The 18,400-nt window shown below is 51.8% G+C and overlaps 1 protein-coding gene across 2 annotated transcripts; it reads right to left on the bottom strand.

Moving 5' to 3' along the window:
- Positions 1-1,437: 1,437 nt before the first annotated feature.
- NKX6-1 (NK6 homeobox 1) lies at positions 1,438-4,708 on the bottom strand. Of its 2 annotated transcripts, none has more exons than XM_056489792.1 (3): positions 3,861-4,708; positions 3,058-3,159; positions 1,438-2,178 (listed from the first exon to the last, which is right to left on the bottom strand). In XM_056489792.1, the coding sequence occupies exons 1-3, from the start codon at positions 4,468-4,470 to the stop codon at positions 1,877-1,879; spliced, it is 1,014 nt and encodes a 337-aa protein (XP_056345767.1). In that variant the 5' UTR covers positions 4,471-4,708; the 3' UTR covers positions 1,438-1,876. The 2 variants fall into 2 exon arrangements, with proteins under 2 accessions (XP_056345767.1, XP_056345766.1); XM_056489791.1 differs by having other exon boundaries at positions 3,058-3,230.
- Positions 4,709-18,400: the final 13,692 nt, after the last annotated feature.

Below are 18,400 nucleotides of genomic sequence, written 5' to 3' on the forward strand. Positions count from 1 at the left end.
AGCTCTCTGGGAAACCACCGATCTTTCCCTTCCTGCCTTTACAACAAGCAGGGAAAAATGGGGGTGGAGGCAGTGTCGGTGGACGATGGGCAGCCCCCGGTACCCCGGCCAGGGAGAGCCGGGGCAGCCGCAGAGCTCCGGGCTCGTTCCCTCCTCCCAGCCCCGGCATTGTGTAAGCCGAAAGAGGAATAAAACCCTGCTCTACATTTTTTCCTTTCTTTTTATTTTTTTTTTTCTGTTTAGAAAATTATTCCCGAATAGAATAATTTATTTTTTCCCCCTCCAGAATAGCTGGCCCTTTTTCTCTCTCCTGTCAGCGATTCTGTTTGCTCTGCTGGTCCTTGGGAATGATTAAAAAAAAAAAAAAAAAAAAAAAAAAAAAAAAAACCAAACAAAAAAACAACAACCCAAAACGATTGGACTGTTTAGATATGGAAATGATCGCGTCAGATAATGAGTTTCAATTTAAAGTAGTTGTTCTGATATTTGGTCTATGTGTTCTAGACGCTTGGCCAGGCTCTTATTTTATGCACTGTTTTCTTCTCAGAAAGCAGTTTCTTTCCCATAATAGTCGTAACTCTCTGTCGTTAATAAAACCCTGCGCAGCCCGACTCTGAAAAAGTATAAACAGCCTAATTTAGGCTGAGCCTAATGCTCCCGTGGTCGGGTGGAAACTGCCTGCCCACTCACATCCCCAAACAACCATCGGTTTATTTTATTTGTATCCTTCTTGAACTCCCACGGCAACGTGGTCAGCTTCCATTCTTTAAAGAAAAAAAAAAAAAAAAAAAAAAAAAAAGCGCCCAAACAACAAAAATCTTCCCAAAAAACCAAACAACAACAACAAAAACCTACTACGACGAATCAACAAAAGACCATGATAATTATCTCTTCTTTTTTTTCCTTCCCCCTGTACCGTGCTTTCAGTATTTAATCTCTGATAAAATGAGATTATCTGTACCCTTTAGAGATTATCTGTACCCTTTAGTGAAGGCAGCAGACGTCTTTAAACTGGTTTAATTGATTTATCGTTTTGTTGTTTTGTTTTGTTTTTTTTTAACAGAAAGTGCATTACATTTAACTGGTCTTGCAAAGGGCTTTTCTTCTCTTTACAAACCGAATTATTTTTAATATAAATTAATAAATGTTAAGATGCTATATCACGATATATCATCGTTATTAGCTTTAAAAAAAAAAAAAAAAGAAAGAAAACAATTTACATTCTCTAATATTCCGTATGATACAAAAGAAAACACACTTTAAATTCAAATACAGCAACTAAATGAATTTTATATTTTGACTGACAGTGGTTGTGACAATTCCCACCAGCTACTTTTCCAACACGCGGTTGATTGGAAACGGTGTAAATGAAAGCAAACTCTGTCCCTCCGCCCTCTCCCCCCCACCCCACCCCCTCCCTTGCACGACGACGGCAACAGAAAGTGTTTCAAAAATACTAATAAATAGCTCGCGGGGCCGCTGCAGTTTGGGCCCGAGGGAGGGACCGGCGGCGGCCACGGCGGCTTTTTCCTCGGCGGCCCCCGGTGCTGCCGCCGTCTCGGGGGCTCCTGCGGCGCCCCCGGTGCTGCCGGGGCGGGCGGGGCGGCTGCGCCCCCGGCCCCCGCTGTACAAAACAAAAGAAGGTATTTTACATTTTAAATATTCACAGTAAGGAACGCCTATGGTCGCGGTGACTCACGGTTTATTTACAAAGAGCCGGCAAAGACCGGGAGCGGGGCCGGGGGTCGGGGCAGCGCCCGCCGCTCCCCTCCGCCCGCCACCCTACAACAACACGCGGCGCCGGGGACCGGCCCGCTGCCCGCAGTCCTCTCTGCTTCCCCTCCGGGCTCTCCTCCTCCTCCCGGCCGCGTAGAGTCTAGAAAAATAGATCTGTACATCTCCGAAAGCGGCGGCGGGCGAAGCGGGCTAGACGGAGGCCTCTCCCTCCGGGGCGTGCAGCAGCAGCCCGCCGCCCCCCGGCTTGTGTTTCTTCAGCAGCTGCGTTATCTTCTCGTCGTCCGAATTGGGGTCCAGGGGCTTGTTGTAGTCGTCGTCCTCCTCCTCGTTCTCCGAGGCGCCCTTCAGCCGCTCCGTCTCCGAGTCCTGCTTCTTCTTTGCCGTCGCCATCTCCGCCGCGTGCTTCTTCCGCCACTTGGTCCGTCGGTTCTGGAACCAGACCTGCCCCCGCCGCCACCGTCACCATCAGCGGCACGGCCACCGGACCGGGCCGCTGCCACCCCGCTGCCCCGCCTGTCCCCATCCCCGGCAGCGAGTCCCGATTATCCACCCTTCAGGCAATGTCCCCACAAGGAAAGTGGCCGAGCCCCGCGGCACCGCGCCCCCGGCAGCGCCGACACCGGCTATGGGCCCAGCTCCCCCGGAGCCCCGCCATCCTGCACACACATTCGGGGCCGATTCCTTCCCCAGCCCCCCTGCCCCGCCAGATGTATTTACTGTCCAGCAGGGCGCTGCCACAGGAGGGGGGCATTTTCATTGTAGAAGCTGCAATAATTTATTCGCAGCCACCGGGACGTATTTGCGGTGACAAAAGAGGCTCTGCGGATCAGACTGAAAGCGCGAGCACCGCCGAGGGGCCCCTCTGGCCCAGTCCGCCGAGCAAACCCCTCTGCATGCTCTCGGGGAGCCCAGCCCGCTCTCACAACTCCTCACAGCTCCGCTTTGCCCAAAGCCCAGACTTTTTAACCAAAAAGCAAGAGTGAGGGTGCGACAGCGCGACACCTCCACATCACCCTTTCCCCTGCTTCCCCAGCATGCTGGCCACCCCCATGGTGTTCAGGGCTTCTCAGTCTTGCTTGGGTTTGTTTGGTTTAATTTGGTTGGTTTTTAAAATGCTTCAGAATAACCTTCCCGGCCCCACAGTAAGGCAATAAGTGCCGGTGGCTGCCGGGGAAGCGCTCGCCGTGTGCCAGCGGGCTCGGTCCCGGCAGCCCGCAGCATCTCCGGCCGGTTCAGACGGACCCCGTTCCCGCGGTGGGGCCCTTTTGTTCCCCGCTCCTCCAGCCCCGCAGCACTGGGTGCGGGAGCCGCTGCTCTCACCTTGACTTGGCTCTCCGTCATCCCCAGCGAATAGGCCAGCCGGGCTCGCTCCGGGCCCGCCAGGTATTTCGTCTGTTCGAAAGTCTTTTCCAGAGCGAAAATCTGCTGGCCAGAAAAAGTGGGTCTTGTATGTTTTCTCTTTCCGTCCTTATCCAGCAAAATTGAGCCTTGATCTGGCGAAGGGAGGGGGGAGAGAAAGGGAAGGCAGGGACAGACAAGTTAATCTACGGATTTGGGAAAGCGCTTCGCTCTCAAGCTGCCCCAGGGGATGGAGGGGTCTCTACGCGGGGGGTGCGTAAGAAAACTACTGCCTAAGCAAGGCGACGGCTCTGGCCTTTCCGCTCTCCCTGATTCTTTTTCCTATAAGAATCAAAAATCGGAGTGGGCAAATATATATTTTTTTTTTTCTAAAAATACCGCAGCCGGTGCGAGTGGGCGGTAAGAAAGTCCTGCTAAGGGGAAAGTTTGTGCGCGCCCCCAAAAGCCAACCCCGGCCCCGAAAGTCCCCACAGCGACGGCGGCAGCGCGGCCGCCTTCCCCTCGGAGGGCTCCGCTTTTCGGCAGCGATAACCGGCGATAAATTACAGAGTTTAGCGCTGACCGAGGAGACGGAGATAGCAAAGAGAACTTAAGAAACGAAAACAAAAGAAATCGAGGCAAAGCCAGCCCCCTCGGCTTCGGCCGGGCCCTGGTGCGGGAGGGTCTCACAGCGATGCCGGGCTGCGGGACTCCCCATCGCCGGGACTCCCACCGGGGCTCCCCGGGCCCTCTCCCCCCGCTGCCCCGCCACGCTGGGTACTCACGGGGAGCGCAGGCCAGGCGGGCGTCCCTCCAGGGCGGGCTCTGCATCACCCCCGGCCAGAAGATCGGCGTCCGGCCGGGCAGCTCGGCCAGCGGCTTGGGGTAGCGCCCGGCTGCCACGGCGGCGGCGGCGGCGGCGGCCCCGGGGCTGAAGTAGAGCGCGGGCGGCGGCGGCGGCGGGGGGCTGAGGCTGCCGAAGCGGGGCAGCCCGGCCAGCAGCCCGGCGGGCGCCGCCGAGGAGGCGGAGGGCGAGGCGGAGGCGAGCGCGGCGCCCGGCAGGGGCATGGAGGGCCGGCTGAGGATGTCGTTGATGCCGTGCGGGGTGGCGGCCGAGAGCTGCGGCGGGGCCGTGCCCAGCGCCGAGAGCCCGCCCGCGGCGGCGGCGGAGGCGGCGGGCGCCTTGAGGCCGGGGGAGCCGAGCGGCGGCGAGGGCGAGGCGGAGGCGGGCGAGGCGGAGGCGGAGGAGGAGGAGGCGGGCCCGGCGGGCAGGGGGTACGCGGGGTACAGCGGCGCCTTCATCTCGGCCATGCTGTGCAGGGCGGCCAGCGGCGGGCTGCCCAGCAGGAAGGCGCCCTGCCGGGGCGCGCCGTCCATCTGCCCCAGCGCCAGCATCCCCGCGCCGCCGCCGGCCCGGGGCGGGGGGCCCGGACGGCCCCTAGCGCCGCGGGGCCCCGGCGGCCGGCCCGGGGGTGCCGCCCGCACCGGCGACGCGCATCCAGCCCGCGGGGGCCGCCGCCTCTAGCGGGGAGCGACGCGCCCGAGCGGCGGCCCCGCCGTCCCGCCGGGCATCGGGGCTGCGCCTCGGCGGGCGCTCCCGGGGCGGAGAGCGGCGCTGCTGTCGGACGGCGGCTCTGTGCGTGCGGCTGCGAGCGGCCGAGCGCCTAGGCGGATGCACCGCCGCTCGCCAACCCTGCCTCCTCCCCGGCGCCCCGCATCGCTCCCGGCGCGGCTCCCGCTGCTGCTGTCGGGGCTGCGGGCGCGGCTCGGGGCGCACTGCCGCGCCGCCCCGCCGCCTGCCTCCTTTAGCGGGGGCACGGCCGGCAGCGGGCGCGGCGGCGGCGGCGGCGCGGGCCGGGGGCGGGGCGGCTGCGGGCCCTGCCCACCGCGCCCGCCCTGCCGCCAACTTCGGGCTCGCCCGGCTCCCCTCCCCTGCCGTTTCTTTCATTTTCCCCTCTTCTCTCTTCTCCTCTCCCCCTCTCCTTTTTCCTCGTCTTCCTTTTAATTTTTCTTTGCCCTCTTCTTTTTTTCTTTTCCCTCGTTCCTCTTATCTTTTCCCTTTTCCTCTCCTTTCCCTCTTTTTCCTTTCCCTTTTCCTATCCTCTTTCTCTTCCCTTTTCTTTACCCTTTTTCCACTCCTCTTTCTTCTCCCTCTTTTTCTCCCTTTTGCTTTTCCTTTCTTTCCTCTCCTTTTTTATCTTCTTTTAAATTTTTTTCTTGCTTTCATTATTCCTTTGTTTTTTCCTTTCTCTTCTCCTTTTATTTTTATTGTTTCTTTAAATTTTAATTTATTCTTCTACTTTTTATTTATTTTTCCTTTACTTTCTCGTTTCCCTTTCTCCTTTTCTATCTCCTTCTTTTTTCCCCTAATTTAATTTTTCCTTCTTTATTCCTGTCTTTTCCCCATCTTTCTTTCTTTCTTTCTTTCTTTCTTTCTTTCTTTCTTTCTTTCTTTCTTTCTTTCTTTCTTTCTTTCTTTCTTTCTTCCTTTCTTCCTTTCTTCCTTTCTTCCTTTCTTCCTTTCTTTCTCTTTCTTTCTCTTTCTTTCTCTTTTTCTTTCTTTCCTCCTTTTTTTCTTTCCTCCTTTCTTCCTTTCTTCCTTTCTTCCTTTCTTCCTTTCTTTCTTTCTCTTTCTTTCCTTTCTTTCCTTTCTTTCCTTTCTTTCTCTCTTTCTCTTTTTCTTTCTTTCTCTCTCTTTCTTTCCCTCTTCCTTCCTTTATTAATTTTTTCCCTCCTTTTTTCCTTTCCTTGGGACCGACCCCAGGGAGCGGAGCCGCTCGAGTCCCGGTCGGGCCTGTCCCGGCGCTTCCTTGGGGTGCGGGCGGTGTGAGCTGACTCGGTCCTTCCCGCACACCTCTGGACCGTGTGGATGCTCCCTGTCCCCGCTGGAACCGGGAGTCGGTGCCGCCCCTCCGGCCCGGGCACTGCCTCGGTAGCAGCGGGCCCCCTGTGCCCAGAGCCGCCGACTGCTTACGGCTTTTCACGTAGCCTAAAGCTGGAAAGGAAAAAAAAATCCCATCTGTCCCCTAAAGAGCATTCCACGGAAGAGTGATGCAAAATCACCCTGAACAATTTTTACCCTGTGCTGTTTGTGCCCCTGTGTTGTACCTGTGGGGAACTCTGTTTTCCTCGAGCGTGGAAAAACGGGATGGTGTGAAAATTAATTTTATTTTAGTTATGAATCTTAGCTGAAGTGGAGGCACGTTGATTCTCTACCTGCAACGACGTCTCCTATTTCTAAACAATCCCTTGTTGCTCTGAATTGTTTTAGTTTAAATTATAAAGCTGCTGAATACGCTTGGAGAAAGAGCGCGTCGCCTTAACTTTGGCACAGGCACACGAAGGGCATCTCTGGGAAGCTCGAGTTAAATCTCCAAGTTTGAAATTATTTTTTTTTCGTCCTCTTGTCAATTCGCAAATATTCTAAAAGTAAAACCAACAAAAATGCTCTGCTGCTGGTTGCAGAGGAGCCAGGGAGCGCTCGGCGGCGGCAGCCCCGCAGCCCCGGCCCCGCAGCCCCGGCCGCGCCCCGGCTCGGCTCCGGCAGCGGGCGTGGAGAGGGGGAGCCGCCTCCGAAAGAGACCGATTTGCATTTGAATTAGGGGGGAGAGAAATGCCGAACCGCGTTTGGAAGTGCTGCGGCAGGCGCGGGGCGGCCTCGCTGCGTGTCCAGCGCCCAGGGGAGCCTCTTCCCCTCCCTCCTGCAGAGGAGACGGTGCGGGGGCAGGGGCTCTCCCCGGCCGGACCCGCTGCCCCCCGCCTCTCAGCACCCCAAGGGAGCTCTGCCAGGGCCAGGGTCGAGGGGAAAGGGCCCTGAGCCGGCAGCGCGGTGCTGCCGGGCGGGCCCGAGCTGCGGTACCGCCCGGGGCTGTGCGGCACCGGCGGTACCGGCGGTACCGGCCCTTTCCCCTCGCTCCGTGCCTCCTTCCCGGCCCGGCCGGCACCTCTCGGCTTGTTTTCCAGCGGAAGTAAAACAAAACCATCCCTCCAGCACGAGCGCTTTTCCTCCCTTTCTACTGTAAGGAACTCATGGCATATTGAAAAAACGAGTGTTTATTTGGGCGACTCTTAGCGCAACTTTTTCCCTAAAGATAGCATCGCAGGTGGGATAGCGCCCATTGGGCTGCCCCTGCATGAGAAACGGATTCAAAAGCCAGAATTACCTCCTCTCTGTCTTTAATAACCGAAATATTCGGAAATATTAATATTTGGTTCCTTTTCCATACTTAGCTTTGTTTTCCCTAAACTGGGGCGGTCAGTCCCTAAACTAAAGCAGTCAGGCAAAGTAGCTCAGGAGTCAGCCGTGGCAGCGGGTGGGGGACACCGTGAGCACCCCAGGCAGTGTGAGGGTAAAACCCATCTCAGCAACAAACTTCCTTAGCGGGGTGAGCACGCCGCAGCAGAAGCGCTTCTGCAGCAGATGGGGTTACTGACCGGACCCGCTGCAGGCGGGGCTGCGTTTCACCACTTTCACGGGTCTCATCGTAAGCTCTTCGCCAGTTCATACAGAGCAACGATCAAGCTCAATAATGAGCGAGGGAACAGCCGCCAGGGAGAGCGGGGGTGCGGGCGGAGAGGAGGAGCGAGCGGCCGGGGCAGCGCAGAGAGCAGGGGCGAGCGGCATCCCGGAGGATGCAACGCCCCGAGAGCAGGGCAGATCCCTCAGAATCCCCTCGGAGCCTCGGGAAGGCAGCCTGCAGAATTCCGGGGACATCAGGGTGGCGGGGACAGCGGGGTCTCGGGCTGCGAGGGACGGGGGCTGGGGTCAGGGAGGGGCTGAGGTGCGATGGGGAGCCCCGGGAGGAAGAGAAGAAGAGGTGTGAATGAATTCACAGGTACACAGAAGAAGCGTAGTTTAAAAAAAGGGGGAAAAAAAAAAAAAAAAAAGTAAAAGAAAAAAAGAAAGAAAGAAAAAAGCTGTAGTTATTTGTTTGCTCGTTCGAGGCATAGGAAGTACGAGTGCTGGAGCAGCTGTGCCTCCAAAACTCACTTCGACCAGAATGATCCCAATGTATCTGAAAGGGGAAAAACCCCAACCAAACCACGAGGACACCAAAAATTAAGAGGTGCTCTGGCATGGCAGGGTCAGATGTTCTTCAGGCTGACGAGAAGCCCGCACTGCAGCACCGTGCCGCCCGCGGGGTCCAGCTGTGCTGGGGCTGCCCTCGAAGGAAGGGCTGGCTCTGCCCCACAGAGCTCTTCCAGCCCCCCAGCAGCGGGGACAGCGAACCCCACCTTGCCCAGCTTTTTCCCTAGTATGTCATCGTGGCCGTGAGAGGAGCCTGTCTGAACTAAATCAAGCAGTCGCTTTATTTAGCATATAAAATATTTTGCCACTGCCATATGTTCCTCATCGCAAGCAAGCAGGCGGTGACTTTCCTGAAGCGGTGGATGGGTACAGAGACACCTTTTTGTTGTAGCAGCACCGTAAAGCCACTGAATCATTTGTTGCCTGCCCTACATCGTGGGAAGGAACTGAGCCAGGAAAGCATAATGTTCTTCTGGGTGCTAATTCGAACTCTTAATCAAGATCTGATTACCAAAAAGGAAGACAGAGCATAAAAACGCTATAAAGATTTAATTTTTTTTTTTTTCTATCTTGGCCGTAACTCACCCCACAAATGCTTCCATTATGGCATTCACTCTAGCAGGAAAATTCTGATGTTGTTGCAAGATTCCCTACAGCAGAGCTGCTGCCAATGATGATGAATAATCTCGGTCCATATGTTAGCTCTATACATCTCTACAGCACTAGCTTGCTCTCATCCTCTTTCTGCTTCCTCAAAAACACGGAATATTTGAAGAACAGTAAAAGCTAATTAAAAATAGTTAATAGGTTAATCAGACTTGGTCTTATATTTATCTAATGCAGAGCACTGATTCTTTAGTGATGTAGCCTGAGGCATTACCACGAGCCAAGAAAATGAATCAGACATTTAATGGAGATGTGGAAACGGAAATTTCTTGTAAGGCTACAAAATCGCCCGCCAATAATACACTAAAATATAATAAATTTATCATTAAAATTCTACGCATGAAATGCCATCCTGTGCCCTCTTGCTAGGCGATAAACTGAAACAAAGCCGGCCAAAAAAAATTTCCGGAGACGGGCCTTTGGGTACATCTCACCTGCTTTTTAACATTCTTGTCCCAGAGTGTCTGCCCGCAGACCTCTGGTGACAGCTAAAGTCAGAGGCGTCGCTTCTCGGGCGACCCCACTGCGGAGCCCCTGGGCTGCTCTTCAGAGTGCCAAGGGCCGTGAAACGCTGCCAGCTCTCTGGGGTGGCTGGAGGCGCCGCGCTGGGGCTGCAGCGCTCTGCGTTACTTACTTGTGCCCGCGCAGGAATGGTTTGCGCGGGGAGCAGCTCTCCCCGTCCAGCCGCTGGCGGATGCTGCGAGCTCTGCCTTCCCCGGGGGCTTCCAGCCACTTCCGAGGACACGCTCCCGTCCATTTGCCTAGCGCTGCGGTCCGCGCATTCTGTCCGAATTTCTCTTTGCATTTACACTGAAGCGTATCCAGAGTAACTGGGAGCGGAGGCTGAGACTGAGTGGGAACAGGACACGGTCATTGCCTTTCTAAAACAGCTGCAAGGACGAGGGTGTTGCAGGCTGCTGCCTGCAGTCACCTCAGTTACCACTTCAATATTTCTTTTGCTTTTCTTAAGTGAAATGTTCAAGAATTTTCCGTATCCCCAGGAAGGCAAAATATTTTTCTCGTTTCTGGAACATTGAGAATATTTGCTGCTGAACCGGAGTAGTTACTTTTACTTTTGATTTGTGATCGTTGGTTCAGCCTGACCCCTGCTGGGGGAAAGCCAGGAGGCGAGGATACAAGTGCAGAGTGTCTGTCCAGAATGCACAGATCCACCAGAGACCATTCCTGGCACAGTCCTGCTCCCAGCCCCATTCCCACCCCAGGCCCATGCCCTGCTCAGGCTCTGCCCACACTGCACACTCCCATCTGGGCACTACAAGCCTTACCTGAAATTTGTCCAGCTTGCATCTCCAGAGCTTGTCAACATCTCCACTGTTACACTGCCCTGTGGAAACACCACATCTGTTTTAATATGCACCCACCCCTCTGCTGAGATCCTTGCCCCAAAGCCCTGTGGCATTACTGATTACCAGCCCTCTGTCTATCCTAACAGATTTCTCAACATTCCCATGTTTGTGTATTCCTGTGTGGTGCTACCAAACACTGCAGCCAGCTCAGACAGATGTGCCCATGATGTGACCTGGCACTCAGACAAGGCATTTCCCTCTAACTTGCTGAGGACTGAAGTCCTTGTGGTAGGATCTCTCCATCTGGGAGCAGCAGCAGCAGGACTGCTGCTGCCTCTGCACACCTCAGTCTGTGGTGAGATGGCTGGTGAGAGGCCTGCTCCATTTCCAGGTAGGATGCATGTAGCTGATCAGCCCCAGGCAAGGAAACTGTTTTGGGAGCCCAATGTTAACAGTGATGCCCGAGTGTACATGCTGTAGGCCAGGTGTGCAACAGCAGGAACAAGAAACAGTGGTGCTCCATCTCCCTTATTAATCTTTGCCTAAGGGCTGTGAAGGTGCCACTCTTCCAAAGTTACCTTCCTTTTCCCTTCCATTGAGCACTGCTGCACTGAAACTTCCCACTGTGCAGTGTGTGTGCATATGAAATGTGGATAAAGACACCAGTTTAGGTCCAATAGAAGTTCACTCATCAGCCCTCAACCCCTGGCTGACCAGTTGAGCCTCACAAGAACCTGCAGGGCAGTGAGTGCCCTCACAGCTGCTGGATATGGATCCAGGCACTGCCCTGGCATCCACATGAGGGATTTCTTGATGTGGATAAACATATATCCTCCTCTATGGCTAAAACTTATGCCTGGCTTTACTTCGTTTCCACATTAGCAGCCAAAATGTATGGAAATCTAATTGGCAGAGCAGGAGCTTTTATACAGTTTCTTTCACTCTGTGAGGCAAATATATGTACACTAGGCCATCGCTGCTATTGATCTTTGAGCAGCCCCACCATGGAAATCAGCAGTGAGAGCTTTGCTTAGAAATTGTTGGCACTGGGTGGTCCAGTGTCAGGGAACTGAAAATCATTAAACTGATGATCTAAATGGGGGTGGGAGGGGGAAAGCAGTGGCGGTGGCTATCATTATGTGCATAATTTTATGATTTTTTAGAAAATCGTATTTCAGCATTTTCCATCACATCAAAGGCTGACAGGGGCATATTGATTAGCAGATTCAGCCCAAAGGATGGAGAAAACCACAGACAGCGGTGTACTTTGTACCACCACTTTGTTTGAGGAAAGTTCTTGTTTTCTGCGTTTCAGTTTCAGTGTCACCGAAAGGAGCCGAGGGATATCGGCGGTGTCAGGAGCACGGGGACTCGGGGAGCAGGGCAGGACGCGGTGTGGCTCGGGGAGCGCCCGGCGATCCCGGCGCTGCTTCCAGGGGATGCTTCCCGGGGATGCTTCCCAGCCCTGCTGTGCTCGCTCCGGCAGCTCCACCTAGCGAGGAGCGCTGGCGTGCCGCTGGAAGCCACAGGAAGGTACAAACCTATTTGTCCAGCCAGGAAGGACAGCACGAACCTACCTGCCTGCCCCATGCCAGTGAAGGCTGTTGTGCAGTAATGGAAGGGGCCAGAGCATCTCCTTGGATGGGCTGGAGGCTCCACCACTGATTTTGGTGTGCACAACTCCTGCCTTTGGGACTTCCTGGAGCAGAATAGCCTGGCAGTACACTGGGCAGCAGGGAAGAGTTATTTCCCTCCTTCCCTCCGAGGTGCAGCGCCATCCAGCCCTGCAAACTCCTTCCTGGCCCCAACAGCAGCATGGGGGTTTGTTAAAGGGAGTTGTAAGCGCTGCGCCATAGACTGAGGGGATGTGGTGGCTTCTGTCAGGCTCGACCCCATTCTCTGGCAGAGAGGATGAAGTGCTGCACACGACAGGGGCAGCAGGCTCACAGCTGGGATGACCCTGTGCAGGGAAGCACAGGATGCCTGGACCTGCTCTCCAGAGGGGTGAGGGAGCTGCTGAGGAAGCAGGAAAACCGATGGCCAGATTTTTCTGTAAGAAGCTGAATCCTAAGGCGAAATGTTCAGTGTTTTAGGGTTTTTTTCCTCTCTGTGCTTTTCCCTCTCTAGTGTAGGATCAGAAATGTAGACCACTAAGAAGCCTGCATCCAGAAGGGACAGTTTCCCACTGTAAGGGTTTGAATCCCAGCTCTTGCCTCAGTTTGCAATGGCAATTCCAAGAACTCCTGGGATAAAGCATACTGCTGTTTCTTACCTGACAGAGGAAATTCTCATTTTTCTGTGGGTTTCTCAGTCATCTCTATCAGCTCCTGCTCTGAATACATTCACACTTGACTTTTCATCTCTCATAACCAGTGATGTCAAGTCATGTTCTGCATCTTGCATGAGCCTCTAGTGGCATTGGGGACAGGACAGCAGGGAATTCTCGGCTGTAATAAGATACCAGGTAATTTCTTCCAGTACTATCTTTAGCTAGGTGTCATGAGGGCATGAAGGATGCTGTTCAGAAAGTACCATGCTGGTACAGCAGCTGGCTGAAACTGAGTCTTCTTTTGCTGGCAGACAGGGAATTTCTTTTGTTTGCTCTTACATGAAAAAAAAAATTACCTGGATCAAAGACTGAGTGAGCCTGAAGATATGGTTCTGGACTTCTTTCTCTTGTTTTGGATTTATACTGAGGACTTTAAGTAAGGAGACATAATATGGCACAAGAATAGAAGCACTAGAAAGCCACTTGCTATGATTGCTTTCAATTCCCATTTTGGGTCCTGCTCTCTTGGCAGTAGCTGACTGAGGACCAACCAGTTTGGTCAGAGTCCCCAAAAGAGTAAACAATGCTAAAACTCAGAATTGCTGCCTCTTTTGGGCAACTAGTACCCATTGCTCCTAGTGTTGCAGAACCCCTCTTCACTGTGATCAAGGCAGGCAGCCAGCTGGGGGACTTGAGGGCTGATGGAGCACAGATACCTGTGCCCATTCAGCACACAGAGCAAGCCTCTAGAAGTGCTTTCCCAATAAATCTGGAACCTCTGGGGAAGAAAAGGAGGTATAAGAACTTCCTGGGAGCTGCCTCTGCATGTGCTGGTGACTTAGGGAGGAGAAAAGTGAGATCAGGAATGGGAGTGCTGTGGCTTGTATCCAAAAGTCACTGGTCAAGATTCATTGAGGGGCTTTCAATACAAACCTGGAAACACAGAGAAAAATAAGGGAAGAGGTCATGAGTCTCTGTCTTTTGAAACTCACTTTGTCTTGGCTCTTCAAGTGTGGGGAAGATGCTTCTCTCAGCATGTATCCCCTCTAGTAAAAACCTCAAGATCTCATGTAACACAGTTCCAGTCCACAGGGTTTGGAGAAAGGTGGAGAAGATGTATAAACAGCTGGTAATTTCTAGTGTATTTTTACAGCTATACCACTGGAAAGTAACTTTCAGAGAATTTACCTAAGTGAATACATAGGAGCACCTTCATAAAGTACAAGATGTACTTCAGTCTGAAGACTACCACAACAAAGTGGCAGCAAACCAAGTCTTTACAGGGCAACCTTTCCAGACTGTGACTGTAATACTTGGCTTAATTGCATCCTGTCGGCCTCTCACCACTTATAAAATACTCTCTGAGTGTGCCATAATGCTCCTCCTGTCTCTTGAGATAAGATAGTTAGATGGTATTGCTGGCAAAACAGAGTGATATTTCATAAACTGCTAAAAATCAATGGTGATGAGCCTGATCACACCTTAGATGAACCTTCCTCATGAACTGAAATGTAATAGAGTGGGCAATACTGGAGCTCAATTAAATGAAATGATATAAAACTTATTGAAAGCGAGACAAAGAGGAGGGGACAGAGAGCAGAGATGAATGTAGGCTGTGCTCTGTGCACCACAAATCCAATAAAAAGTAAATACTTCCTGTGGAAGTTACTCTGAACTGAGAGTGGGAGATATTGCTGAAACTGTCAGAGAGATTTTGCCTCTGCCAAAGTTGGCAAAATTCCCACTGATGGGACCAGGTCTCAGCCTCACATCTGGCATATGAGGGAGCACATGACTGTTGCCAGAGGATAAGTGGGGATTGCTCATAGTGTGGTAGGAAAGCCCATTCCCTGAGAGCCAGCCCATCAGAGAGCACCGTGGTCTGCTCAGTTAGAAGGAGGAACCAGGGTGACCTGGGATTGAAGAGGGCAGTGAAGTTTGGGCACAAACACAGCTCCCTTGACATCATACAGAAGGGATTACCTCTAGCAGCTGTGGTGTTAGGGCTGGTGCCAACCATGATGTGTTAACAGAAATGGTCTCCACCTCCAGGAAACTGCTGGGAAGTGGCACTGGCCACAGCCAGTTTGTTTGGCCAAGTTTCTCCTGTCAAGGAGGTATTGCCAGGGTGATGGGAGCTGTGTAGGAGGCAATCACTCTCCTCTTCCTTCCTCCTGCCCTTCCTTCTGCAGGCTGTGGGTTGGGGCTCCTGACTGTCCTGTGAGGGATCAGATGTCCCAGCTCCCCCTGAGTCTCCACCAGGCTGGTACCACTCTGAAGTGCTGGGCAGCTACCGTGCATGGGGTCTCCTGAAGGAGCTGTTGTGTATCTACTGAGGCCTTTCAAAAGCATCTTATGAAACTTTTTGAAGAATGGTTTGCTCTTCAGTCCTGCCTAAAGCACACAGAGGGTAAGCAAGTTTCTCCAAATACTTTAGACTGAATTTGTTGGGGGGCAGCTGATTCTGCCAGTGGTTACTCCTTTAGCCTTTCTCAGTAGGAACTGTAAATGTAGAGTCCTTTCCGCTAGCAAGTCTGTTTCCTCATCAGGCTTGTCTCCACCTCCTTCTGTGCCCACAGCTCCTTGCAAAAAGAAGAGTTGTAAGTGTGGTATTCCAAAGGGAGGCTTGTATGAAAGGAAAGGATCTTCATGGATAATATAACATATAGTGCATGTGTGATTGCACAAGGAAGATGTGTTGCAATTTCATGGCATGTTCAGACAGCCTCAACAAGCTCAAGAATTAATTTCATGTCTAATGCAAAAACAGCAGCAGCTTGCCAAGCGCCCACCACTCATGAACTCTGTTTTGTTGGGGAGTTTTTTTGAAAAAAGTATCAGCATCCCTGGGATTATGGTAGGAATAAAGGAATGAGAATAACTCAGTAGCTGTGCAATACTCAGTCACTTGGACCAAACAGAAGGTGACAGCTGCCTAGGGCAAAGGTTTCTGCTGCCAGAGCTTTCACAGCGGTCACTAGATTATGTTCCTCAGACTTTGGTGCATAACTTGGAAATAATGAGGTCAGTTTGTTTTGTTGCTTTGTTTTTTCTGGCATACAAGTGGCCTATTTTAAAAAGTTCAAATGTACAACTAATAAGCAAATATAGACCACAAACGCCACAGACTACAAGGTTTTCATGCCAGACTAGCAAATGTAAACAGATTACATGACATATTAACTAAACACAAAAGAACAATTCAGTGGTGTCAGTGGATTTAAATTACTAAAATATAGATATGTATGCTCTCTTCAGGATGCCTTGGCAAAGTATTACTGACTTTTGACCCCTGTTAAACCCAGTTAGACAGTATTAGAGCTCATGCTGTATTCATTTAAAGGGAAAAAAACCAGCTTCTTTATTGACTCACAACACCATATTTCAGTGCAGCTTTCCCTTTTTCTAGCATCTGAGTCTAGCACCTAGAGCTGGAGGAGGACTCATCCCAGAGTGCACAAGTTGTGTAATAACGAGCTTCTGACCTGGAATTTCAGCTTTAAGCTTATCCTGAACACCTGAGCTCTCGTGCACTGTCTCAAGGCAGCACCAGGCAGTGTTTTGCAGCTCCTGGTTTCATCAGGGGACCACAGGGTGTTAATAGCTAGCCTTGTGCTTTGGAGAACAATCATACAGCCTGATTGAGGCTGCTGTATCGCTGTTTCCTCTTGCTTCTTTCTGACTTAGAGTTATCCTCTTTAAAATGATTTAGGGATGCAAAAAGATTATATAAATTGATTGAATGAGGCACATTACAATATTGTTCATAATTGCTATTATTTAAGAGGTTTGTGAAGTGTTGCTGACAAGGCTGACATTGCTATCTGTGCTGACCAGTAGGTATTGACATTTTCCACTTGTCTCACTTCTGTGCATTAGTGGGAATCCATTAAAAAGAAACCCCAAACCCCACAAACCACTTCTGTTTCCGAGACTGCTGGCAATAGGGATCCTCAGTGTTACAACTGCAGATGTGCCATTCTTTCCAACACGTTTTGAGCCAGATACTTTCTGTTCCCCAGGCTCTGAGCAGACAGGGAACAAGTTCCTTCCATTTCCTTCTGCTGCTCCGCTCTGCCTCTTCGCCGTGCTGCTCAGTGGAGACAGCAGCAGCTCCATGCCTTTCCAGGAGGCTGGATGCAGCTTGTGTAAGGGCTTATATAACTCTTTTAATGTCAGGGCTCTGGTTTTGCGTCTGCCTGCAGAAAACTCCTCCTTTTGTACGTAGGTCGAGGCACAGAGCAGAGGCAGCTCCGGGCTCAGCCGGCAGCAGGAGAGGCAGATCTGCCTGCTCTGGATAACCAGAGTGCAGGGCAGGGGCAGCAGATCTGGGGCAGGAGATGTGTCCTCACTTGGGGAGATGGGGGAGTGCAGGGCTTTGCTTTGCTTTGCTGCACATAATGTTGAGTAGGTAGATGATGTTTGGGTTGTTTACTGGCATCTTTGAACCACTAAATTCATGTGGGAATACAAGACAAGACAGAGCAGCAGAAACCTCTGAGGTCTCACACATCAAGACACTGAAATCCATTCAGGAGAGGTGACCATATTTGAATATCAGGAGAGTTGTCAGCTGACATGCTAATTAATCCCTCTGTCCTGGGAGCACATGGAAGTTTCTGCCACACATTGTGAAACCATGTGCGGTCACAACATTTGGAGAAGTGATGTTACATTCCAGCCAGTGTAGTTACTTGCCCCAAAGGAACCTGAGTAACAGGGTGTTGACTTGGAAAATTCCCATCCAACCAGTCTAACCGGGTACTGGGCTCCCATGGCTGCAAGGTGCTGCAGCTGAGTGTGGGACAACCACACTCCCACGATCTGCTTCATCCCTAAACCCCCTGCCCCACAGCTCTTCTGGGAGCCCCTTGCCTCTTTCCTCTGAGATGGAGAGGCTTGGAGTGGTTTTGCTGCCCCTCCTCGCATTTCCAAGCACTCTGTGGGTGAGAAGGTGCATGGCAGGAGCAGGAACACCAGCTGGGAGAGAGGAGTGAAGCTAGGGCTGGATTCCTGCCTGATCCCGCCGGGGCCTGGTCCTTGTTTTTAATTTTCTCTCTCCCTGTGGCCCTGCCCAGTAGATTGTTCACTCCTCACCCCACTGTCACCAGTTGTTCATTGCTTGCTGTGCACTGACTCATCTTGAATTTGCCTTGTCTCTCCTCATAAATATACATCGAGTACTTCACCTTTTCCATCTTTGACATTATTGCTACTTTTTTTCCAACACACCATTTGCTAAACAAATTTCTTTTTTCCTCTGAGCTTTTCTAAACAAATTCTTTTCCCCTTCACTGTTTAGGTTAGGGATGGAGCACAGATGTAGAAGAAATGAATGTTCTTGTTCTTCTCATAGATGAGATGTAAATTTCTGCCTAATGATCTTTATGCAGGTATTGAAGCATAATCTCTGCCTCATCGACCACAAAAGGCTTTCTTTGTGACAAAAGAAATCTAGCCCTATATTTTTCACTCCAGGTTTACCAGAAAGGGCTGTAACAAGGCATGAACTTCTTCAGCTAGACCCAGCTGCTCCATGGTGAAAGTAAGCCAGTTGGTGTCCACCCCAATCCAGGCCACTGACCAATGTGAGGGACCTGCATGCTGGGGGAAACAGCCTGGATATCTGCCCCACACACTGCAGCAACCATGGCTGCCAGAGCTGTGGGGACCAGACAAACCACTTCTTATTCTCTCTGCACAGGGAAAATAAATGTTTATGCTTTCCCCCAGAGAGCTCCCCCCATTTCCAGGGCCAACAGAGTAAATGCACATCTTGCACTTGAAATAAGGGAAACTGGTTTCTTCTGATATCTTTGCTGGAGGGACACTCACAAGAGAAAACTCAATAGGAGGAACAACTGAAAAAGGAGAGAGTAGAAAGGATGCCTTATGATTCTTTGGGGTCCCCTCTGCTTACCCTATATGGTTTAGGTTTCTGACCTGCTGGGGATCTGTTTCCCACCCTCTCATATTCAGAGTAAGGAGAGCTGAATTTTCCAACTCAATTTACCCCATAATATTTCCCTTATGGAGAAATACATCAAAATTATA

Source organism: Oenanthe melanoleuca, chromosome 4 (assembly GCF_029582105.1).
Source record: "Oenanthe melanoleuca isolate GR-GAL-2019-014 chromosome 4, OMel1.0, whole genome shotgun sequence".
NCBI lineage: Eukaryota > Metazoa > Chordata > Aves > Passeriformes > Muscicapidae > Oenanthe > Oenanthe melanoleuca.

Coding starts and splice junctions, on each gene's coding strand:
- NKX6-1 (XM_056489791.1), bottom strand. CDS start 4,470: ATGCTGGCGCTGGGGCAGATGGACGGCGCGCCCCGGCAGGGCGCCTTC. Junction 3,231..3,860: donor CCGCCTGGCCTGCGCTCCCC/GTGAGTACCCAG, acceptor TCCCTTCGCCAG/ATCAAGGCTCAATTTTGCTG. Junction 2,179..3,057: donor TGACGGAGAGCCAAGTCAAG/GTGAGAGCAGCG, acceptor CGGCGGGGGCAG/GTCTGGTTCCAGAACCGACG.